Source organism: Egretta garzetta, unplaced genomic scaffold (assembly GCF_000687185.1).
Source record: "Egretta garzetta isolate BGI_Z169 unplaced genomic scaffold, ASM68718v1 scaffold123, whole genome shotgun sequence".
NCBI lineage: Eukaryota > Metazoa > Chordata > Aves > Pelecaniformes > Ardeidae > Egretta > Egretta garzetta.
In genome coordinates, this window is record NW_009259182.1 from 642212 (window position 1) to 668341 (window position 26130).

Genomic DNA, 26130 nt, shown 5'->3' on the forward strand with positions numbered 1-26130 from the left:
TCCCAGGCCAACCAACCACACTTCCCCCAGCCGCTCCTCGTAAGCCTTGTGCTCCAGACCATTCACCAGCTTTGTCACTCTCCTCTGGACATGTTCCAGCAATGCAACATCTTTCTTGTAGTGAGGGGCCCAAAACTGAACACAGTATTCGAGCTGCGGCCTCACCAGCACCGAGTACAGGGGCACCATCACTTCCCTACTCCTGCTGGCCACACTATTCCTGATACAAGCCAGGATGCCATCGGCCTTCTTGGCCACCTGGGCACAGTGCTGGCTCATATTCAGCCGGCTGTCAACCAGTATCCCCAGGTCTTTTTCCACCAGGCAGCTTTCCAGCCACTCTGCCCCAAGCCTGTAGCGTTGCATGGGTTTGTTGTGACTGAAGTGCAGGACCCGGCACTTGGCCTTGTTGAGCCTCATACAGTTGGCCTTGGCCCATCGATCCAGCCTGTCCAGGCCCCTCTGCAGAGCCCTCCTCCCCTCGAGCAGATCGACACTCCCACCCAGTTTGGTGTCATCTGCAAACTTACTGAGGGCACACTCAATCCCCTTGTCTGGGTCATTGATAAAGATATTAAACGAGACCAGCCCTAGAACTGAGTCCTGGGGGACACTGCTTGTGACCAGCCGCCAACTGGATTTAACTCCGTTGACCACAATTCTCTGGGCTCGGCCATCCAGCCAGTTTTTTACCCAGCAAAGAGTACACCTGTCTGAGCCATGACACACCAGATGGGATACGAAGCTGTTCTGAGCAATTTTCAGATGTGGAAGAACTAAAGAGTCTGACTTGAGTTTGCCCAATGAACAACCAGCTCAGCCCTGTCTCATCCCACAGTGGTGCAGAAAGAGGTGGTAAGTCCTCATCATCTCTCACTTGTAAAGCAGTCTAGATATAAGTCTAGATTCTCTTTCACACATTGTTGATTGAAAGTTTTCTAAGGAAGCATGCAACAGCAAAAGGTTCCCTTATATCCCTGTGCTTTTTGGTTTTTTATCAAGTATTTATACCAAATTAACACAGACACTATTGAAAGCAAGATGGCAAAGGGTATACATGCGTTCCAAGACTCCTTAGCAATTCAAATATTCCCTCAGCACCAAAGAGCAGATACTCTGTATATTGCCACCACTAAAGCCAAGAATATGGGAATGACTGCACTAGTTCAGGTAAGTGGTCCCTCTATCCCAGTATCCTGTCTCCAAGCATGGCTATAAGCAGCTGCCTAGAGAGCTGATATAGCAGCCCTAGTGTACCTGTTCCATAATCTTATTTTAGCCTCCAACTGTTTCCAGGTCTGATTATTTCCTGAGCTTGACATGATTTGTCTTTGCCCATAATAGATCTCTTGCCCAACTCTCCAGTCTTCTACTGAACCCATGCACGTTTCTTGCATCCACATAGTCCGATGGCAGTGAATTGTGCAGGTCCATCACAAACTGTGCAAATAGCTGCCACCTTTTAGTTGAAAGCTGATTCTTTTTAGTATTCATGGCCCCCTAGGTCTTATAGTGGAAGAGAGTAAAGATTTATCCCCAAAAACCCTGCGCCACTCTTCACAGGCCATTCATCTCCAAGTCGTCTCTTTTCCAAGCTGAAGTCTCATAGCCTAGTCAATCCTTCTTCACACAGAAGTTATTTCACACCATGTCCCCCTTCACCGGGACTTTTCCAGTTCTAATGAATCCTTCTACTACTTTTCCCCCACCCCAAGGTGAGGGGACCAAAATGGCCGATAATATTCCAAATACATGCCAACTATATAAATTATTTTCTGTTTTGTCTTTATTCCTTAACTATATAATCTTATCTTCTGAGCACTTAACATTTACATGGAGCTACCTTCCGCAGTGCCAAAGCATCCTCCCTGAGTGTCAGGGTAGCTCAGAGCTCATAATATTCAGTGTAAAAAGAGAATTATTTTCCCCTGCAAGCATAATTTTACAGTTATCTCCACTGAATTTCAGTTGCCATTTCATTTCCTGATCATTCAATCTTGCAGCATCCTTCTCCCATTCTTAAAAAAATTAAACAAAAATAACCTAAACCACAGAACAAGCTTCTTCCAGGGAGAGTCCAGGGACAGAACAATTTGCTGCCACTTGTGAGAGACCAGAGAAAACAAAGTAAATACCCAAGCATCACAGCCATATGGATCTTCTACGTACACACACAACAGAGACTCAACCAACCACACGTACATAGAAATGAAGTTTAAAAGCGGCTTGTAAACAAGGGAAGGTGGAAAGCTCTTGGACTGGAGGCTTTGTACAGACACAGGCCAAGTTCTAGCTTTTCATCTATCCCAGAGATATGGGGCCCATATTGCCCAAAAGGCCAAGTCCTCCCACACTGCACATTCACACCAGTCCACCTGTGAAGGCAGACTGCAGGAATTAAAATTGCCCCTAAACACATACTATTAGTTATGTTTAAAATTGGCACAGAAACTTTTATAGTAACAGGAAACGTTACTGAAAGTGCCAGGTGCGTAGGGGGAACATAACACATGTCCTTTCAATTACATAATATCCTGTATTTTTAAATTTCAAATCTAAACCTCTCTTTTCTCTCTAACTGTCTCTCACTCAGCACTTGTATCAATAACATGATCTACTGTCCCAAGTACTGGCCCTTAATTTCAAGTTTGGGATAGTTACTTGATCCTTGAACAAATATCGAGCTACCTCACACAATCTAACATCTTTCTCTTTTTCAGCGTGCTACTGGCTTCATACAAATGGCAAGATGCCCAGCTTCATGTTTTTCCAATTTATGACAATTCTCATTAATATGGCAGAGATATAAGGCAGAGGCAGACAGCAGTCCTCCTCTCTAAACACAAGAGGAATGGTTATTTTGTAAAAAACAAAAAAAAAGCCCTTCAGTTGCTACTGTATGAACAAGTATCAACAAGTCAGAATTTCAAGCCCCTCCCTTGAACTCTATGAAGCACTCAGACTGCAGATCACTAACAGGTACATTGTAATAAAAGCAAATAACCTAATCACAACCTACCAGCTTCTGTATTCAATGTTTTAAAAGTCAGTTTTTAAATTGAGATTTAAAACTCCCCACTTCCATATACAGTCTGAGAGGCAATCCTTTCCGTGGAAAAATATCTGCAAACCAGCTTCAGGTGCGAAACAAGATATACAGAGAAATGTTTGTGTCCCTGAAGACAGAGGAGAGAAAGCACTCAGTTCGAGAAAGCATGGAAAATTAGGAAAGGATTATCCATTAAAAAAATATGTCCATGCCACATCACTTGCATCAACTCCTGATGGAATCATTCCATGCAGTACTGCAACAAAATAAAATGTATTTCAAAGAGCCAAAAGCAACACTGGACATTATTATACCAGATATGAGAAATGATGGTAGCTGACAGAGTGGAAGAAAGGAAATTAAACAATAAATAAGGTAACTGTCTTGCTGGCAAGTTTCATTCTTCTGATCACTAGAAGCACCAGAAATTCCAATACACTCTTGGAAACTTTCTGTTTCAACATTTAATGATAATAAAAAAAAAAAAAAAAAAAAAAAAAAAGAACAGCGGGGGGTGGGTTGGAAATATTAATGCTAAAAAGAGGTATTGAATACTTTTGCAGCCCTTTGCAAGAGTCTTAAAAATGAGCTTCTGGTATGGGCAGAGAGTAAAAGAAGGATAAGGGTTAAAGTGGTCATGGAACAGGACTACTACTGGCAGGTGCTTTGCATTCCTCTCTACAGAAGAGGTTTCAGCTATTCCTAACCAGGCATCACCGATCATGCAAAACTACCACAAAGAGTAAAACATAAGCAGATATCAGCTCAGGAACAGGCAGCGAGCTTTGTATTCTTTGTATTTATGACTTATGAGCTACATCTAGGAAGTAGTAGGGAAGGAAGCTTTTTTTTTTTTTGATTAAGAGAACAGAAAACCTTCAGCAACCTACTGCTGCAGCAGCCCTCATGGTGATATACCCACACCCCACCCCACCCCCCCCAGGCCACAACAGTCTGTGGCAGGAATCACGAAGCAAAAACACAGTAAGAGCCTTGAAATACCCTTATGTCAATTTGCTTATTTATGATAAAGTTAAACCTCACTAAAAGGTAAGTCTTTTTTTCTTTATTTTAAAAGACATTGATTATAGAGAAGACTAGGAATGACAACTCCTTTCACACTCATGTGACAGAAGCCAACTGTTGGACTCACCACCATGAGATGTTCATCATTTTGGCCAAACAAAAGACAGTGCCTCCCCTAAAGCAGCTACACATACCGTGGTCACAAAAAAAGGTGAAGTGAACTCAACACTTTCAAAAATTTGTGAAATTCACAGTGGCAAAAAACCAGGCTCACTAATCAAAAGAAATGACTTTGCAAGCCAGATTGCTTCACAAGCAAACGGAACATACTGTAGTGAAGAAACCCAAAAGCCATTAGCAATATCTGCTGTTCAAAACTTTAGCTGACAGTTCTTTTCAGAGGGGAAGGGGATAGGACATCCAGCCAATGACACTCATGAACAGAAGTGCCAGGAAAAAAACTCAAATTTCAATAGAAACACAAGAACACAGTCAGGCAGGTACAGAAGAACTACATCTCAGAACGTGATTGCTGATTTTACATACTGAATAATCAACACGTGTCATTTTGATACAAGTCATTTCAACGTTTCTGGTCCAAGAAACAGGGTCTCTTTGATAAACTCCATTTGAACTACCTCAAAACAGGTATTAAAATTTAGGTCACATATCAGAAAGCCACGCCATCAAACATGTTATGCTTTGGGGAGCTTCTCTCATGTTCAAGAGAAGAATCATACTATCAGTATGGTTAGCCACTGGAAGATAACTCTTTTAGAATGCAGACTTTTTGACATATTAATTCATTTTGATTCTGTGGCAAAGTCCTATACTACCATAAAAATATCCTATTCAATTGATATTACCATGATATTAAGTTTTAAATTTCCTTTAAATTTAGAACAATATTACAGATCTTAGAAGTGACACTTTCTCTGACATCATTACTACAGTATCACCAGAAATAAGTTTACAGACTTCTCTAGAGCCATCACAACACCCACAAAATGGTATCAGACTAACACTATGACTAATTAATTCACCACAAAGTGAAGATGACAAACATGAGGGACACTTCCAACCACAATTACTTTGCTGTTTCTTTCAGACAGGTAAAAGAGAAGGAGTCAGAACAACGTCACTGACAGTACTATTGCTGTGACATGAAGACATGCTGGGAAAATTCAGTGACATAATAGTTTATGCCAGTAAAAGGATAAAGATGCAATTATTATGGTAATGTAGACCTAAACTGTACTTTATTAGATAAACGTACAAGCAACAAATATGTAAACATGTAAAATGTCTTCACAGAAAGCTCAATTCTCTACTGTAGCCTAAACTGGATAGGGTCACAAATTAAATCCACAGAACCAAGACTACATAGTTAATTTATTCTGTAAACACAGAGCACTAAAAACATGCTGATCTTTTCAAGTGGATAAGAGATAATCTATTAAAAAGCTGGGGAGGGAATCGTTAAGAAATTGGTAGTATGAGAAATACTTACCTGAATTCTCTGCAGAGGAGAGGATATATAAGGCGTTTATATGCATCCTCTACCGAATTCCGTAGTATCCTCATGAATTCTGGTTTTAAAAATTGTTTTGGTCTCCATCTGCAAAAGATTAGAAAAAGAAAAATAATCAAAAACTGTTTTAAGAACATATGCAAAACCTCAGATATAAAGGGAATTTTCAAAGACATCTATGTTGAGTGTAATGCCCTATAAACTGCAGAATTACCACAATAATTATGCAATGAAATCATAGCTTCAAATATGAATATGAGAAGTTGCTCACAGTTCTGCTATCAGACAAGAACAAGGCCTATCTATTCTCTTTTGTTGTTAGGTATTAGAATGCAATCTTATGTTTTAAAGGAAATGTAATGAAGTGTTACTCTTCACTTTGAGATGTCAAAGTTTACCACAACTGAATGAAGAACTTGGTTCCGTATTACCATTAGGGTTGCATTATTTGCTATTCCTTAACACATAAAAAAATGACTAAACATCCCCTGTGAGTGTCACTGCAGAGTTACTGCTGTAAGGCAACCATGTCCAGACAGAAATTCACGAGCTAAACTAATGTCAATTAATGAAACCCAATGCAATTTTCGTTTGGAATGCTTTGAGTATCTCTATTCAAACCTAAAATGAAATCTATCAATTTTGCAGCAGCCCTGAAAAAAACAAACAAACAAACCCAACCCTAACAAAATCCAAATGATTCACAAATTATTTTTCTCTTTTACCTGTTGCTGATACATTCTAAAGTGTAAATAATATTCTAGCAAAAGGGAAAATTAAATAAACAAAACCAAACAAACCCAAGACTGTTTCTCAACATTTTCTAAGCCAAACTTTTGGAGCATTCCCTTTTCTAAGGAGACTGTTCACAGTGGTCATATGTATGACAATTATTTCAAATTTTGTCCTAAAATACACCTGTTTCAAAGCTCCCAGAATAGAGATCCCAGATATTTATTCTATTGATCTTTTTGGTTTGGGCAACATTACTTGGGGGGAGGGGGGGGAAGTCCTTGAACAAGCAGAACAGACTCAGAGCTTGTCCATCCAACAATAAGGGAGAAAGGTTGAGGAGACACAGCCAGATACAATATACTCAAACAGAAGTAAAGACTATGAACATTTTCTGTTACAGTACCTGTTTTTTATTTCTTTTTAAAATATAGATAACATTCAGAGTTTTCTTCATCTAGTGTGTTTTTTTTATATGCCTGGATCCCAACAGCAAAGTGAGATACATACGTATTTTTTAACACGTCTGGGTAAATTTTGTACATTTTTCGGTTAGTTGGGGGTTTTTTTTGTTGGTTTGGGATTTTTAAATGCAACATGGTAGAATTATGGCCATTTGATAATGTATCCAGGTGCAGGCCCAGGCAAAGAGAAGACTGAATTTTACTTTTGACTTTGTTTACTTACACTCACTCAGAAATACTGAATCCTAAATTGCTCCTACCCAGGCAGCTTTTCAGTTGTTTAAGGGGATCTACAATTTCCTGAAACAGCTTTTCTAAGTGACTGCACATATAATAGTTGAGAAATGTGTGATGGAGTCAACACTGCATTGATGCAGACAGACATGCGAGCAGAATTAAGCTTAACATTTAGTTTTACAACATCCAGAGTTGTGAGTGCTTAGCCACATGACCTCATCACTTTGCTAAAAGTTTTAGCAAATACTTTTATTATACTTATTTGTAACTAGAGACTCCTTCCATACCTATATAAAACTGGCAAAGGCTTTAAACCTTCTTACTGCCATCCAATTCTATAAAAACTAAGTTTTTACAGGTGGCAAGTATGACTACACTCCCCCAGAAAGTATCCTCATCACAAATAAGAATGAATTTGGAAACCTGGCAGCTGTTTCTCTTCCATCCATTAAAGCTAGTTAGCAAACCTTTTCTCTGTAAACAGGTTATCACAGCAGATATTTTTATTACCTGCCTATATACAAGTAAAAATGACTCAGGCAACATTCTATTAGAAATTGCTACAAATGCAAAGCTATCTAAACAGTAAGTTCAATCATAGCAAATACCGCATTTTAATCATTCCAATACTTCATGAGGAAAGAGAAAAATCCACTTCACTGCAAAAAACAAAGCAAAAGCATGTGTGTATATTTTTAAAGATCATCGCAGCCTAGTTAAGCTTCCCTCTAAGAACAGATTTTTCTTGATTATTTAATCAAGAGCTGACTTTTGAAGCCCTTTAAATGAGGCCTTATTTAGAAAAGCTCCATGTAAATAATATCATCTTACTCTGCTCATCAGCTCTCCACATGCGTGGGCTCATAACAGGGACCACCATAAGCACAAATGGCTTAGACTACTGAAACACTTCAGAAGGTGAAACTATACAGCAACAGAATTAACATAGCCCACATTAAGAACCATTTGCATTAATTAACAACCGTTCCAGAAAGAGCACAATTAGGCTTTTAGACCTGCAGCACAAAACTTTGTTTTCCTCCAAAACATTTTATGAAACTTGTACCAAGATGGTAACCACAGATAAAGCATGCCTTTAAGGCCTGTACCATGGACTTTATGCAGAATATGAGTATTCTGTTTGGAAACTGAAAAAAAGATTGTCAAACACGGAACTTCGTTTTCAAGGCTGCAATTCCACTTTGGAATAAATTCTCAGCCCTTCCCAAAGAACAACTCCATGCTCTCTATACTCTCAAAGCTAGCTAAGCAACCCATCTCCAGCTGTTTCTCATTGACCTTTTTACCATGTCCCACTTCACAACTAAGTCTTTGGGACCAGTGAGGTTCTAGTGTTAATGGAGCTAGATTCACTGTCAAACCGCAGAGATGCCATCTTCTGGGGAAAAACACAACCCACAGGGCCAGGCATAAGGATATTCCCGAGTTTTCCACACAAGCCTGAAGTTCAAGGAAATATAGATGCTTCTAGAGGCTAATAAATATTCTTAACTTGCAAAGAAAATACAGTTATCTTCGAGAGCATCTACATGGACCTCAATGCAATAATGAACTCCAGTCTTCCAAACCCATTTTCCATTGCAGGGGCATTCAATGCTAAAAAATTCACCTCAGAAGAACACAAAGGTCAGCATATTTGCTACCAACTCAATAGGCAGTAGGTGATGCTGTTTTGTGGCTAGAATACTAGCCAAACTCTGTAGCAAGGTAGCATTTCTGGTTCTGCAACTGATTTTGTGTGTGACCTCCAGTAAATTAGTTAATACCTTTGCAAAGTTTTGAAATCCTTGCCTCAAACAAAAGTTCTTAACCTTCTGCTCTCACCAGTAAATCGATGCAATGAAAATAATGGGACTCCCACCCTTGGACAGTCATTTCCAAGCTTGCAGGGCAGAATATACAATTACTATTTGTCAATTTGATAACACAGTTGTCAATCTAATGAAGATCAGAATCTGTCCTATATGTTAATACACCAACATCTACTAATGTCATTCCTTCTGAAGTTTTCTGACGATGGAGAAGTTGTCCTTAAATAGTAAAAAGCCATAAGCATACATAGCCTCTTGAATGCTAAATATCAATAAGTAGTTCCATTTCCAAGGTCAATATTCTTTTTATCTCAGGATGACTCACAAAAGTGTAATGAACCAAAAATATCTCAATTTATATCCCACTTTCATTTGTGTAGCAGTGACAAGCTGTTCCATTATCTGTGGCTCACAGTGCTTCCAAATTCTGTCATAGATGCAGCAAAAGCAAGACTGACAGATACGTTCTGCCTACGGAATATACATCGTAAGGGAAGGGCAGAAATACCGTTACAGGTATAAAAACTAGAATGAAACTTAGGTGTGTTTATGAATCCTGATACTTCCCTGGAAAAAAAAAAACAAACCCGTTACTTACTACTAGTCCTAGATCATTTTATGTTGTCTGGCCAAACAATAGTTTAACTCTTTCAGAGGCTTCCATGTTAGAAACAGAACTATTATATTTCTACAGTGAAAACGAACATTTTTACCACATCCCTTTCTTTGATTCAGAGTGGAAGAAAAAATACATGCTAAAGCAGTACCAATTTTATACATTAAAAAAAGTGCATATTTTCCTTTTTTCCTCCTTTTGGTTATTCAGTTTTAGGATGCAAAGGTAGGAGCTTCTAAGACAACATCAGAACAATGCCCAATATCTCAAACTATTGAGAAAGAGAAACCTGTCTTTTATACATGCAAGGAAGATGAACAGTTTGGATCACAGTATTCTCCAATAGAGGACAACAAGGTGCAGTTTCTAAGAAAAAAAACTAATGGAGATAATGAACAAAACTGCATATATTTAGCCTAAACTTTTGCAGAAAAAACCCTCAAAACATCTGACTACAGGCTTAAAAAAAGCAACTTGTAACAGCAAATCAGTAAAAAAATAAAAGAATTGCCCCAAATTTTTAAAAATTCAGTTGCTTGAAGAATGGTGCCAGAACTTCCCAAATAAGGCCAAAGGCATGATCTTTTCAGCATAATGCTACACCAGTTGGAAATACAGAATAAGAATTATCCACTTGCTAATTTCATCTAATCTAATAAGTACTCGTTCAAATTGTTCTCTTAATATAATGAGACATGTGAGGTACATTTCAATATGCAGCTGTCTAGAGAAAAAAAAAGATTTCTGTAAGAATATGTATCCATGCAGACCTTTCATTGACACACCACCAACAGAATTCATTCTTCACCCCGTCAGGAATGTTGACCTTCACTGTCAGGATCTTCAGATTTTCCCCTCGGTTAATGGCCAGAATCTGAGTGCAAACATAAATGGCAGAGACAGATGACACACAAAATATCCAAAAGATAAACTTATCAACATTTGCGTACACGCTTGCTTGACATTCTGTAGCAAATCGTGATGGTGGTACAGTAAATCAGTTCACAAAGTACTAGCATGTACAGATAACATCCACAGTTTAAACACAGATTAAATCATGCCATGGCATGGCAAATCATACTTTTTTCCTGGAGTCTGCAATCTCAAGATCCAGTTTACCTTAAACACACTTAAAATACAAGTCAGCATGAATTTAGTTGGTGGAATAATCTTGTTTAATAACCCAAATTAAAACTCAAGAAATGAACTGAAAAGCAATCCTAATCAGAACTAGAGATTAGAAAGGGAAAAAGTTAGTCTTAAGCTTCAGGCTTCATTTTGCTTCCCAAGATCAATCCAAATTTAAAATTAATTATGAATCAGAACTTGTGACACAAAGGTAACCAAGCCTAATTTGAAAGAGGATGAATTTTTGCATTTTGAGTCACACCTAGTTCACCAATAGCTGAAAGCACTGTAGATATTGATGCTCCAGCCTTGAAACATATGCACATATTTCTGGCAGTCTTGTGTACACAACTGCATATTCATGATCTAAACCAAATCTGATTGCACATGTGCTATCTGGACAGAGTTCTGGTTTGCATGGAAGTCTGGGGCTCTACATTTAAAACCAGGATTGCAATATGAGTGGTGGATCCTGGGGGATACTGGTGGGTATCTACTAGTCTAACCTCTCTATGCAGATGATGAGCGTTTACCTTTAGCAATCCTTATAGTATTTATTAAGAAAACTCTCTGGCCAAGAGATTTTAGAAACAGAATAACAGTTAGAAGCAGTTACAAATGACACACTTTCAGATTTCATTTTCCCTTCCAAAAATACTTCAAAGTGCAAGAATGAAAAAAAATCTGCTAGAAGTTGACATTCCTGTATGACTACACATGTTGCTGTATGTAGCAGGCCCTGAGCACTGTCACAACAGAGCATTCTATGTCAATCATGAACTTTAATTCAATCACTAGCTAACTCAGACATGTCACATATGTTAAATACAATGGTTTAAAATGACTCCAGGACATAGTACCAATTTATATTCCTCAGCCTTACTGCTCCTGTGACATACCAGGCCTGACATATCATTGAACAACAAAGCTAATAATAAAGATTGCATGTGAAATATTATAGCATCTGGTACCTTGACTGCCAAAGCAAATGTTTTCATGTAGAGATTAGAAAGACACATTTTAACAAATCAAATGCTTTCATGTTTATTCTGATTTTATTTTTAAAAAAGAGAAAGTTAAATGTCAAGCTAAAATGAAATCAAAATGATGCTCACAACAGAGAATGCATCTGATCGAATTATAATGTCATCATTCAACACACTGTTAGCGGGGTCAATATTTGCATCACATTTTGTTTCCTGGCACTCCGTCCGCAGAACGCGTCAGTCACCTGAATTTAAACCAGCTGTGCTGCAGTCACAAGTAGTTTTTACATCTTTATTCTTACACAATCTGCCTATCCCGTTCTAAGCAACACACGCTCAGGGAAGAATTATCATCCAGGAAATGCTCAATTAAGAAAGTAATGACTGAACTTCTCCCCCTAAGATAACAAAGGTGGGTTCATTTGTTTGTTTGGTTGGTTTTTTTAAATAACAGGTTCAAATACAGCTATTCTAGACACAAAGTAACCTTTCAGTTCTAGAGAAAGATCAGTTTTATGCAAGACTGGAACAGATCCAGGGGAAGGGTTAATAAAAACAACATACATTTTTAAAAGAAAGCAAGAACAATAATTTGATCTAGTCGCAGGATTTATCATACCTTATTCTGTTTATCAGAAAAATACAACACCCTTCACATTGCACAGCTCTCCTCTACGCTCCAGATTTACTTAGACTGACTGAATAAGTTATGTATATTTTGTCAAGGATTTTAATTTGCAATTCCTTTTTAAGTATGAGATTGAAAATAGAGCACTTGCCTCAAACATTACACTTTATTCATGAATTCTTTTCCTCCCACCAAACAGAGGAAAGCAAGCCCAAGGCATACACAAACACTGAACTGTTTACAGCTAGCCAAAAATTCAAATAAACTCTTGAAAGTGTTTTTTCCTTAGTTATGACAGTGTTGGTATAGCTACCCAACTACCTCCTAAGAGTCTAGTCAGGTTCTTCTTGCTGCCAAAGGAAGGAACTGTGGCTGAACCTCCCGACAGCAAAATGTTCCAGCTGGAAACACCCACAGGTATCCGATCATGTCAAAATCTGGAGTCAGTTTTTTTAAACAAATAATATTTTTCTCATTTCAGGTTCAGTATTTTAGCTTTTTGAGTCAAACAACCCGACTCCACGCCAGTCCCAATTATTTCATGGCATGTCTCAATACACAAAATGACAATGGCACGGAACGTAATCCAGAACTACAGTGCATGCAATGACAGCCACAGAACCAGGCTGCAGCTTACTGCATGCCCGTTTACCCAATTGTAATACACACTGCAAGGCATGCTCATGGCTAAAAATGCTTTGGTCAAAGACACAGTTTGTTCTCCTGTAGGTAACGCGCTTGTCTACTGCCCATCCCCTTCACTTACACATGGACCTTTAAGATTACTAGCACTTCCATACTCAGGTGATGACCAGTTTGAGTGCAGTATTTTATGGAATCCTTTATTTGCAACTCTGCAAAGAGGGAATTTAAATCCGAATTCTACTTTTGCCTCTCACTAAATGCATTGAGAACACTTGTCTGTGCACAGTCACGAAGAAGTAGAGAAGGTCTTCAAAACAGTGACTTTAAGAAGTGTTTTTTAAACACAGCTATTTAACCTGCAGTCCTGGGGGATTAGTACATTTTATAAATCCCTCTGAGTTTCAGGCTTCCCTATATATTTTTTAGGTATAAGCTTCCTTTAAAAATCCCAAGAATTTTTTCACTTCCAATCATCTACACCTCTCCCAAAGCACATTCACTAACACATTTTTAACCAGTTTTTTGAACGCAGAAAAGTAGTATTTCTTCAAAGTCTTAGGTGAAAGAGAAACTAAATATTTTAGGTATTAAAAGGGATGGTTATAAACCAAGAAAATAAAAGAGAAAAAAAAATGGTAATTTGCATCAGCAGGATAGTAAGGTCAGGTAATAAAGAAACCAAAGGTTAATGAGAAAGACTTTTGGAAATACAGTACTAGGGTTTAAGCCTAGGAAAGGAATGGTAGATCAAGAACACACTTTTTCTTTCCTTATTTCATCATCAAAACACAAGAGAGACAAAGAAAAGAATTGGAAAGCTAACAAAGAACCAAAAATGAACAGAAATGAGAAGTTACAGTATTTTTACAAAACAGGGAACTCTGCAAACCACATGTCAGAGAATGATCACAAAATGCATTTTTATCTCAATTAGTACAAAAGAGCCCTGACATACCCTGGGCCTTGAAACCTCAGTGAAGCACAAACAACTCAGACTTTTAAGATTCATAATAGAGAAATATTCAGTGTGTCAGAATAGTCAACAGCAGTAACATACAGATGGAAGACAACACATAAGAGTGCAAAAACTTCCCATGGCTACAGGACTACCAGCTGCAAGACCAGTGGTTATTACTTCACTGGAAAGCCAGAACGGGAAAAGAAAGAGGCATTAAGGTTAGTGACAGACACAAGGAGAGATAAACCAAAATAGATAGAGTTAATCTTAACATCAAACAGACAAACTAAGGACACATCCCGGATAAGAAGCAGTGCAGCCACATGGTCAGAGGGCTGACCAGGTTTAGGAAATCTCGTTTTTAGCTCTGGCTCCACCTAAGAAACAGTTTTCCTTATGTAAAACAGTGGGGAAAAAAAAAAAAAAAAAAAAAAAGAAAGCCTCAGACAACAAGTAAATGAAACTACAAATCTTTGTGATATGTCACCACAGCAGTCTTAGCTTGCTCTATCGACTTTTCCAGACTCTCTAGAAGCAAGTTTTCACCAAGTAATTACTTATATAAATACAGTAAATGTTCATACTTATTACAAAGAGAACAACTACAGGTACCTCTTCAAAACATCTACAGAAGGCCTGTCTATTAAAATCACTGGTATTCAGTAATTCAGCCTTTCACCTAACACCGTCCACATTGGGGGGGATTTAAAGTCAGCCCATATGTGTTGTGAAATATTTTTTGTAATAAATTCATTTCAAGACATGCAAGAAAATCTGTTATTATTTCAAAACATCACACTTTTAAAATAGCACACAGAGAAAATCAGAGCACATCATAGACATGAAAGGAAGAACATTCTGCTGTAGAATAAGGCAGCCTTCTAAAGGGAAAGGACACTTCTGGTTGGAAGCAGCTAAGAGGATCTTTTTTGTGTGTGTTTTTTTGTTTTGGTTTGGTTCTTGGGTTTTGTTTTGGTTTGGTTCTTGGGTTTTGTTTTTAAAGCTAGGTAATTGCGATCAAAACAAGAGATGATTCCCCTGGTGATCAGTAATGAATCAGGGCAAAGGTCCTGACAGTTGCATTGAGTGCATCACACTTCAGCCTCTGAACTTCAGCAACGGGGCAGCCTCGCTATCAAGTCATCAGCTGGTAAGTTCGCTTTGTCCCTCATTTATTTTTCTAGTCATATAGGTCTAGGCTCGGGGCTTAGGCAAAGATGCTCCATGGAAGGGACTACTGATGACTTGCAAAACAAACCCATTTTTGAGGTAACCCATGGGATGTTCCCCCAAGCCTTTCTATTTGATTGTTCAACTTTTACACAAAGTTGCTGCTGACAAGAGCTGCTTTTGAAGGTCACCTTCAATTGCCATTTTCTGGATCCTTCCCTGATACTTCTCACCAGTTTCACCTGACAGGTTTTGCGTCAAATGGCTCAGAGCACTCTGACTCAGTGCTACAGCAAACATCCAAAAGAAACAAATAAGATGTTTATCTATGTTTGCTTCAAATACTTACCCTCCAACCAAGCAGCTTCCTCTACTACACAATGCCCCAGTCTCACCCCTACAGACCATAAATTATTGCTTAGCCTTTATCCCCCTCCGATAACACTTGCTATGCACTTGTCACTGAGGGAAGGGAGGGAATGACACACTGAAAATAAGTCACACCAGTATCGAAATCTCTGATTATAAATATTTGTTTAATGAGTATTAAAACCGAGAAAAGACATACTGAATAAGCAGTCCTCCAGTTTCTTAAAACAGAGATTAACAGCTTAATCTTGCATTTCAAGAATTTGAAAGTCTCTATTACCTTTGATAACTGAAAAGTAAAATCAAGTATCTTTAGAATCAGTTTTAAGCAACAAAATGAAAAAGCAAAACCCACCTTTGCTATAGTTAAAGTTCTAGAAAAAAAAACCCAACAAATTTGTAGGTGTACCTGATGATGTTGAATGTTCTTTATACTGCAAGAAAACTCATGGTACAGTTGGAATTTATCGATATCTTTTTCATTTCCACTTTTGGATGACACTTTTGCCAAGGCTGACTGGATACAAATGTACCTTTGCTGACATCTGGGTAAGAGAAACCAATGTTAATAAGGTTTTTTAGCATGAAGCTTGTAACAAGTCATTAGTGCTTGTATTAAATAAAAATTAATTTTGGAGTCTGCCCAGCTACAAGTTATGTTAACTCCAATTACCTGCAAAACTGTATTACATATTTTAAAGCTGAGACTGACATAACACATGCTGACTGGAACATACCAAGAGAAAAAATTCAAGCAGACCTCAGAAAAAGCTGAACACAGCCCTTCTCCTAAAGGGAACGGATACTCAGAAGCCACTATCTGCACTTCAGTTTGGTCAGTTACTGGTTCAACGTCACACAACAAATTTTGGGAAGTTGCAAAAAATTAGAACAGTTATCTATTTTATAGAAATGCAGCATATCTCTTGAATCTACCCAGTCTCAGAATTAATTTCTTGCTTTGAGCACTTAACATCCATAAAACTTTTCATTATTTTTTGAGAGTAACAGGGATGCCAGCTGGATAGCTTCCTGAATGCTCCTCATGATTATTATACATGTGACACACTTTAGATCAACAGGGTATGTCTGTAAAGCACTGTGTACCCCATTAAGGAGCTTGTAGTGGTCAAAAGAATGAAAGTCATAGTAATGACAGCACATCCTTCACAAAACAACCCTATCATTGAAATTATCACATTGCTGTGCTCTAGCCTTTTGATGAAGTTGGCCATTACTCACAATGAACAGCAAACAAGAGTCAACTAAACAGAACTGAGCAGATTCAAACCAACACACTGCATGCTCCTAAGAAGGTATACGTTCTTTGATAACCCTGTTCTGTCCCAGATGGCACACAGCAGCAGAAAAAAAAACCCAACAAGCAACTGTCACATCAACCCCCCAGACATGACAAATAACCTTGAAGTCATTATGTATTGTAAGAAAACTTAAAATCAGCTAACAGTCAATGGATCAGTAACTCCTGCTTTAAAACAGACACACTCTGTTTGCCTGCTTGTCCTCCAATGCCAAAATCAACCATCACTGCATGCTAATAGCACTGATTGGTGTCAAGCAGTAAATACTGGAGCAATAATAAATAAATAAATAGCAAATATTGGAGCAGATACACCTCTGGAAAGTCACGGCTTGAAGGAAGTGCAAGGAGAGAAAACTTACCCTTACAGATCGCTAACTGCAAGAGACATACGCTCTATATGGAACAGTCTTTGGGAGCCACAGTGTCATGCCATACTGACAGGAGATTTCTTCTCCACTGATAGCCAGACAGGCAGAAAAGCTAAAGAACGTCTCCAGCACAAGTGAAGGAATGGACCTAATGCAATCTCACAGTAACACTATTTTCACACCATTAAAAAAAAATGAGTTACGTATCTGCACACTAGGAGGTTGAATCTTATCGTGTAACCAGGAAAATTTAGAGAAAAAAATAAAAATAAAACTTACAATTTCCTGATAAAATCCAGTGTATCTTTATCTTTAGCAAAGATGTCAGCTAAAATATGCTGTACTCCAGCCTCTACTTCCTGGATAGTTGAAAGTCCTTAGAAGAAAACACAGTTAATAATTATAAAAAAATATAAAAAAATAACTTTACAGAACTGCACAAGCACTAATAAAATATATACAAGCTGAAAGAAAACTGATGCAAGACATTCGACTGATTGGCAGAGGTTTCAGTAAAGAATCCTAGTTCATTAGAACTTTTTTAACTAAGCTTCCTTTCCAAAACATCTGAAACAATTTTTATGAGCCTAAAGTGACCAATGCAGTATCATAAATCAAAACAACATCAAAATGAGAGAAAAATAATAATTTTGTTACTTTTATGCCAACAGATCTTGACATGTATGATGCAAATTAATTATTTACAACAGTAAAATTGGATATTCAAATATAACTTTTGTGGTTGTAGTAAAATGAGTAATGCAGCAAAAGTTTACATGTTTTGAGACTGATATAGAAACTGCCCAAAATCTTTGCAGGCAATCCTGTCCTTTCTCTGTGTAACAGTTTCATATTTCCACTGGTTTGTAGCAGAAGTTTGCACAGTGACACTTCTGGGGTCAGGGTACCCTAGTTCTCTCCCACAAATCACTGTTCAAACAATCAAGTTATAAAATGTCTCCATAGACAAAGTATTCTAGAGAGCTGATAACAGAATCATTCAGCTTTCCAACACACAGAACCATCCCTTACTTCAAAAGACCAGAAGAGGTGGCATAGCATTCTCCTTAGTACAGCAGGAGGTAATGAAATAAAACTGGCATCTTGTATTTTAAAATCAATATATTTAACCCTGTTTCTACCAACAGTCAGTAACAAATGTTTCAGAGCAAAAAGCAAGCATCCTAGAGTTGGCAGATGCAGGATTAACTGTCTCCTTCCATACACATTATTCCTTACCCTGCTGCCTGATGGGCTACCAATATCTTGAAAGAGCTTTATTAATACCATTTTAAAGAAACTGCATAGCTCTATTAACTAATATTTTTATTGAATTCAGAACTCTGCTTCTGATTGGGCTATAGAGTTACACTCTAAAAAAAAAATTAATCTTGCCCTTTTTTAAGAAGGGGAAGCTAAGGTTACCTGCCAGAAAGAAAAATAAAAGTGTGAGAATAAGAATATGTTATTAAATGCCTGAACTCATTGGAAGTTGTAGAATTTGGCTCTTTACATCTATGAGTTAGGGTTTTGTATGGTAAAAGTAACTTTGTATTCTGATGCTATGTTAAGGAAATTATAAAACATTCATTATACTGAATATGAATTATTATGAGACACGCAAGTACCAGAAGTGTACATGGCAAAAATTCTAGCAGAGAATTTGAATGAGATAGAACAGACCAAAACTAATCAGGATTAAAGACCTAATCAAAAAGTTCCCATTCAACAAGCACCACTCACATGGGCATTAACTGTGTCCATTGTAAAAACAGCACATGCTTGTTTAATTAGCAAAATATTGGACCACGCATACAACTAAAAGAAGAATGAAGTTTTCTGGTGAGCCTACTTCCATAACTTTCAGATATCTGACTTTGAAGCATGAACTGCTGTTTTTATTTCAGTTTATTTTTAGTGTAAGTTTAAAACCACAGAATTTAAAATAACTGAATATTAAGATTTGATGAAAACTTTTCTGCACAGCAAATAGTGCATCCCTTTAGCAACTTCACTCTGATCTCAAACTGTATATAGGTTGTCAACCTGGCTCCCAAGTTGATAAAAGTGACCCAGTTCATGTATGTATGTAGTCTCTGATATGCCTTTCAAATGGCAACCATTATATAAACCTAGCACAAAATTGAAAATAGGTGTACCTTTTCCAAAAATTGAAGTGTTTATGCTGCAACAAATAGCACTCCCTTCTGAATGCACCCTAAATAGTTTATTTGAACTTTCACTGTGAAGATTTTTTTTATTTGGCTCTTTAGACTCTGCCAGAATAGTCAGATAGGTGGTTGCAATATACTGCTGTATGAAACAATGACATATACTAAATGCAGTAATTAAACAATCAGAATGTTTAGTAACTAATTTTTCAATGCAAAGTTAGGATCACTTTATAAACAGTACTTAAATAAAAGAAAAACAGAAATGGGAAAAGTAAGAGTCAGCTTCACCAGTAGGTTCGGCACTTCTATGTTAAAATTCAAAAAGTAAATGTTGGGGCAGGAAAGAAAAGCACTTCTCCATTTTAACACCATACAGAAGATTGCAGCAATCTTCGTATTTTATTGTCAGAGATTGCCCCCTACAGATTCACCCATAACTGCATTCACAAAGAAACACAATTCTGCAGTCTATGTGTGACAATCATATCGTTAAAGTTCCTACTCAAATTTCAGTGATTACATCTTCTTCAACTCCTACTGCCATTCAATAACAAACTCTCTCCTGCTCACTCCCAGTCACAAGGCCAGTTTTTATTAAGGTATGCTTTGATGGATGACATTTACTTCAGTAAAAAGTATGAGCATAAACCCCTTATACAATCAGCATTGAATCTTCAGTAAACAATTCAAGTAAGAGTAGAACCATGGAGAGGTCTCAGGTGTGCAGTGCAGTTCCCCCCAATTACCAGTAAATACAGATGTCAACTCTAACATCTCCACGCTTCTGTTTGCTGATATACCAGAATTACTACTGTTTACAGCACAGGACATAAAGACAGGAAAGGTTTGGGAGCCACGGCATTAAATTAAAAATCTACCACATAGAATCATAGACTGTTTTGGGTTGGAAGGGACCTCTAGAGGTCATCTAGTCCACCCCGCCTGCAGTGAGCAGGGACACCGCTAACTAGATCATGCTGCTAGAAGAACTGTGGAATTCAAATTAGTTGAATAATGCAACTCAGAACAATTAAATTAATTTCCCCTTTAAGACCTTTTTGAGTATTTAAGACATTACCGCTCATAGAAGTGGACTGCTTACCTTTGGTATTAGGTCTAATGTAAGAAAAGAGATTGAGCTCCATAGGATTCTGCAGAAGGGAGAGAGCAGCAGGTTCTAATCCCAGCTGCTTGGCCCTCTGGGCTTTGGTGCCTTTACTCCCAGTTTTATAAGGTGCAGTCTTTAGAACAAAAAAATACAGTTATTAAAATGCAAGGAAATATTTCAGTCATGCTATGTACTTTGCATTATGCACTATTTAGTTACACAAGATTACGTTTAAACTAAAGATAATCTGAAAAAGACTACTGTACTGACCACATGGTCTAATTCTTCCAGTGTTCTGCAATTTAATAATGCTGTTAAAAGGCATCCAGATAATTTCCCTTCTTTCTTCAACTTCTGTATCATTGTATGCGTCTTCTTCGCAACAGTACTAAAACGCAAGAGTGATATTAATGGTCACGTTTCATGGTGGATTAAAAAGGTTGTTGATTGTGACCTTGTTTAGGACACAGCTGAAGCTTGCTCAAACCCCTAAAGATTGTGTCTCATGCTAATCCTCAACAAAACAAGTATGACAATCCAAAAGAGCTTCTAACTATTACTCTCTTTCTCCAATTAGTTCAAAACTGTATCAAAATATCTTGTGGTAGCTTTAAGAAAAATCATCAAACAATACTTATAGTCATTACTGCTATATACATTTTTGCAAGATTACTGGCCAGGAAGCCAAATAAAAACACCCTAAGTTAAGTCCATGTTGATGAGCACTTACTGTTGTAATTCACACCAAGGTAGTACTGCAGTATCAGGTACAGGGTACCAGATTTTAGATTCTTAGACCTTCAATAAGATACCTGTGAGCAACCACCGGCAGCAAAAGGTATTTTGTTATGATTTAAATTACTTGTTCAGACAAGAACTATCTCAGGCCACCTTCCCTCTTTGGGAAGAATCTCCTGCTAGGGTATAGCCAGGGAGCACAAGGAAGAAGACACCATGTTGACAGAACAGCTGGCAAGTCTGTTCCCTTGCCATGTCAAGAACATACAACCACCCAAAAGCAAGGAGTAGTGAGAGCAGTCTCAGTCACCCCTGCAGCAGGCTTTCCTGATCATTTCTTTGCTGCAATGGTCTGTGATGGTTTAGCCTGCCCTCCTGATGCACTACAACCTCATGAAGTGCTCTTCACTAGAGGCTTCACTGTTCCAAGTGGGGAGCCAAGGGATTCTTAGTGATTCTTTTCCTAAGGGCACAGCTTACACTTAATTGGGTTAGGTATCTCCAGGACCTGTAAGCTACTAAAACTGCAGAAAGATTAAGATCTTAATTTTTCTTTGGCAATTAATAATGTTAGATTTCTTGTTAGAGTAAAAAACATACAAGCATTGAGCATAATTACCTCAGTTTTAAACTTCCTTCTTTAGGAGCATCTTGATAATTGCAGTATGTACAAAATGCCAAAACAGGGACACAGAAGCAGCAGCCAGTAGTTACTTACCTCTCCCCCCCCCGAAAGCTCCCTGAATTAACTTACTTACCGTAGCTCTTCCAGTGCTTGCTGCACTTCTCGCAAGGCATCTGCCTCCAGATTATTGATGAGTTCTTTTCGATACCGAGCAATAAAAGGAATTGTGTTTTCTTCTTTAAAGAGGCGAATTAAGTTTGCACATACCCATGGTTCAACATTTGTTATTTCTGACAAGGCCTATCACAAACAGAAAAAAGAAATCCAACCAAAAAAATACCACATTTAAGAAAGGTGATAAGATTGCTTTAAACAGCCTCTCGCTCTACATTCAAAACCACCCCCAGATTATTATGCTGGCCAGCAGGGACTACTGTACTCCCTAAGACAGGATGCCAGGCTTCCCACGAATCCAGCCACCACAACCAGTACTTCAGAAAGACATGCAGCAACCCGTGTTTCCAGAAACTTGTAACTACAGAAAAAAAAAATGCAGGAAGGAGTGCCACTTGGGAACATAAAAAAAATAATTTAAAAAAATGGAAAGACAACAAACTGCACATGGAAACTCAGAAAACTTCAAACTTTTTTTTTTTTTAAACCAACACTGACATAACTCATGGTTGAACAAAACAAACAAAACCCACAATCCCAAAGCTGATCCAAATCCCACTCCACCAATAACTGGAAACTAGTATGATATTACTACAGGTTTCAAGATGAACTGAGCCTCACAAAGTAAACCATATTTTTGTACAAAGCGCACTTTCTAAAGGTAAGTTATAGCGTATCAATACAGAACCCAGGACAAACTATGTAATTACCTTAGCTTAGTAACATTTTAACTATCACAGTTTGTACTTCGCTACAGTTATTCCCATAGAAGGCTGATCTAAAAGCCTTCCAAAAGTTTTGTTCTGAAGCCTGAAAATAAAACATCACCATCATGTTCACTGCTTTTAGAGCAGCAATACATGGAGATCAAATTCTCCATCTGCATTTCCAGGAATATTTTAAAAGACTCGGGAACAAAATTTTACACCTTTCTTTAGCTGGCAGTACTAAGGATGATGAATAGGCGTACCCAATCTATTCCCTTTCTATTCATATTAAAATCTTCCATAACTATCCCCAGCCTCCCAGAGCACGAGCTATCCTAAAACTGTCTTCATGAGAACAGCTTCAAAGTTAACATCCTACAAAAACAAAGATGATATCTCCCTTGATGTCACTGTTGTTCCAAGAATGCAACCTCCTCCCTGACAGTACTGTAAATTGATATACACTCTCAAATGAGTCTCTACAATGAAATGATCCACACTAAATCTTAAATTCTGAAACTATGCACACAGCCTTCCCAAACCTTTCAGCATCCCTTCCTGTAGGAGTTTCAGTTGACTATATCCACAAAAAACTCCATTTGCTAAGATGGAAGAAATGCGCAAACTGTTACAGGCTAGCTTTATACTAAGGACTGCCTAAGTCACAGATATTTGAATCATGTTAAAGGTTGAACTTTTAACAGTTACCAACCAACGTTTATATTTATACATGCATTATGACAAGTTAAGCAGAGGTTAACAAGTTAACAGTTGTAAGTTAAAAGTAACTACCTTAACAGGTTAAGCAGACTACTTAACAGTACAGTGACTCTCTGACACTCCAACTGATGCCAAGAGGACTCAAATTGTGTGTTAGATTTTAAGTGCTAATTATGTAGGATATGGTTTCACTGATACCTCAGAAAAGGAGATCTCATACCTGTACAATATCCCAGTTCATTTCAAATTCTTCTTTTATTTTGTTGCCTCCTAGATTTTTTACTGGCTTTCCTTCAGGACATGTAGTCGACTTAATCTTTTTAAAAGGTGGTTCATCAAATGCAAAACCCTCCTCAGATTTCTCTTGTTTCACCTGATTTCCCACTACAAGAACACTTGTTGAGGGTTTTTCATCACTCTCCCAACTCTTGATGTTCTTCCCTTGGAATGAATTGCTTTCCATTTTTTTTGGCACTTCTGGCTTTTGATTTAAAGTTTTTGCTTTAGTGCCTACATCATCTTCTTTAGGCTGTAGAAGTTGCATTCTATTATCTTCTGCAGGAGCAATAGGCAAGGATACATCCTGCCAAAGAAACCATATTAAGCACTGACTGTTACAAACTGCTTCAACATTTCAGTTAAAACCTAGGAAGACTTGATACCAGGCATCATTTTCCCAAGTGATGTCTCTGTCCGGCAGGAAAATGCCAAGCCAGAAATCAAGTAACCTGAAACATATTTTGTGTGGAGGAAAAGATGCAAACATACCCAGCAGAACTGTGATTTAAAAGACCAAATACAATTATCCTGGAAAGACTTTAATTGGGCTCTCCTTCAGAAGACACTGACCCACAGACCTTGCCTCCGCTCATCTCAACAAAACAGGGAACAGCAGGGCAGGCATGCACTCTTCTAATGAGGTGTTAGGTGCAGCATGGGAACTGGAACCGAGATTTGGTCTGCTAAGTCATGCCACACCTTTCCTGAATTTCCCCAGAGGTTGTCTTCAGAATGTATTTCTCAGTATGTCACATATGTCAAAACATTCAGAAACATTAGTATAAACCAGAAGGACTGGGCTCTGTTATGACCTGACTTCCGACGTTAATCTTTGGCAGAAGTAAGTAACGTCTGATAGAAGATGCACTTCTATTCACCATAATGAAACTGGGATCCTTACTGGGTGAAACAGCCAAGCAAGGAAACGTAAGCACAGGCCTTTTTTTGTTGTGGTACCCAGCTGGTGAAAAGGTAGAAGACATCAAAGGTTCAACACAGAAACCAGAGATATTAGAGTGTTTAGTTTTTATTACAGAAAGAACAACAGAGGTATTTATTTATTTTTGTTGTTGAAAGAGATCTCCAGGGAAAACCATGTTCCATTATCATTGGCCAAAACTTTAAAGGAGGGCCCTTTGATCTGGGACACTTAAATATGTAAGAAAGCCACGTTTATCAAACATACTGAATATTCACTTTAACACTGGAATCAGATGAGCTGATCAGACTTCAGGCAATGAAGTGAACCAGAGTTGGAAAAATTCTGCTCATGCTACTTGCCAACCATAGTAATTAAATCTCTCTTGCTTACAGATACTCACCAATTCCTCTTTTATTGCTACCTTCTTGACCTTTTTCCTGGCCACAGCTGGCCGTGGAGCAGCAACTTTTTTAGTTTTTGCCTCATTTTTCTTTGGCAACCGAGGTCTCTTGGCAATTTTGCTTTTTGGCTCCCACTCCTCCTCTTCCTCCTCTGATTCAGAGGACCTGAGAAACAAATGAGTGAACAATATTGCTTATGAAAAGAATAGAAAAATACATAAGCAAGCCCATCTGAGTGTTTTGTGACACGAAAGGAAGTGAACAGGAAAAATTAACAGAAAGGTAGGCAGACTAAAATACAGGTCTTCTATGTTGTTGCAGAGCTGGAACAATTTACCAAGCTTTCACAAAGCTGGTCACTGGGATGTGTACACACCTGATCCTGTTTGGACAACCGGCAATTCAGTTTCACCCCATCTTCACCACAGCATAGGTAATTTGTGGTTTATAATTGAAGTTTTGTGCATTAAAACATTCTAATCAACCTCGCAGAAACTGAGTGTTGTTCTTACGCAATCACTCATGCTTAGCATAAACCTTTAAAAAAAATCCTAAGGAAAAAAGTAACCTTACGAATTTAGAAATGAAGGTAGTTCATCGTCTTCTGGTGTAAGGGCTTTGGCTTCAGATTTCACCCTCCTTGGTAGGGACGACATCTGAAACAGAGGCAAGGAGAGAGAAATAGAACATTTGGTTGAAGTTCTGTTCTCTTCTTCAGCCCTTTAACTCACTGCCAAGTGTGCCCTCATAATGTCTTCCCCAATCACAAAAGTTCCCTCTAGAGCAAGTTTGGATTTCTTAGTAACCAAGAATTTAGGCCACAGCAGCACCCATTCAACAGTCTTTTCAACCGAGCAAACAGACAAACCAGCTCTATAACCTCTCGAATTATTTTTCTCTTGCACCTTGACCTTTGACCCAGCCTTACCACTGCGATGCAAGCCTTCAAGTCCCATGTTTGCACATACAAACTGGGTAAGAGTTTTGCAAAGTGCCATTTAAATCAAGAGCAAAATGCTCTTTAATCCAACTTCATTCTGGCCTCTGTTCAAGCACCAGAAGCATAACTATTATTATAAATGGCTTTTAACAAGTTTTCCTTGTAGAGCAGTACCAGAATTTAAGTGACCATTTTCAGCACCGCAGCGGAAGGAGGCCTGTTGAGGCCCACGTCAAATAGCACTAGCTACTAGATTGCTTACAAAACTCTGTCTTGTGG

The 26130-nt window shown here is 38.1% G+C and overlaps 1 protein-coding gene across 2 annotated transcripts in view; it reads right to left on the reverse strand.

Annotated features, from left to right (window-relative positions):
- SRBD1 (S1 RNA binding domain 1) overlaps positions 1–26130 on the reverse strand; it is a 132854-nt gene that overhangs the window by 101711 nt on the left and 5013 nt on the right. For both annotated transcript variants that reach the window (XM_035891267.1, XM_009635668.2), the window contains exons 2-11: positions 25485–25567; positions 24911–25076; positions 23530–23892; positions 21842–22008; positions 20616–20733; positions 20340–20478; positions 17343–17439; positions 15781–15916; positions 10258–10361; positions 5586–5693 (exon numbers count right to left, since the gene is read on the reverse strand). In XM_035891267.1, the coding sequence (XP_035747160.1) occupies positions 5586–5693; positions 10258–10361; positions 15781–15916; positions 17343–17439; positions 20340–20478; positions 20616–20733; positions 21842–22008; positions 23530–23892; positions 24911–25076; positions 25485–25567 (1481 nt within the window). The remainder of the gene's footprint in view (positions 1–5585; positions 5694–10257; positions 10362–15780; positions 15917–17342; positions 17440–20339; positions 20479–20615; positions 20734–21841; positions 22009–23529; positions 23893–24910; positions 25077–25484; positions 25568–26130) is intronic.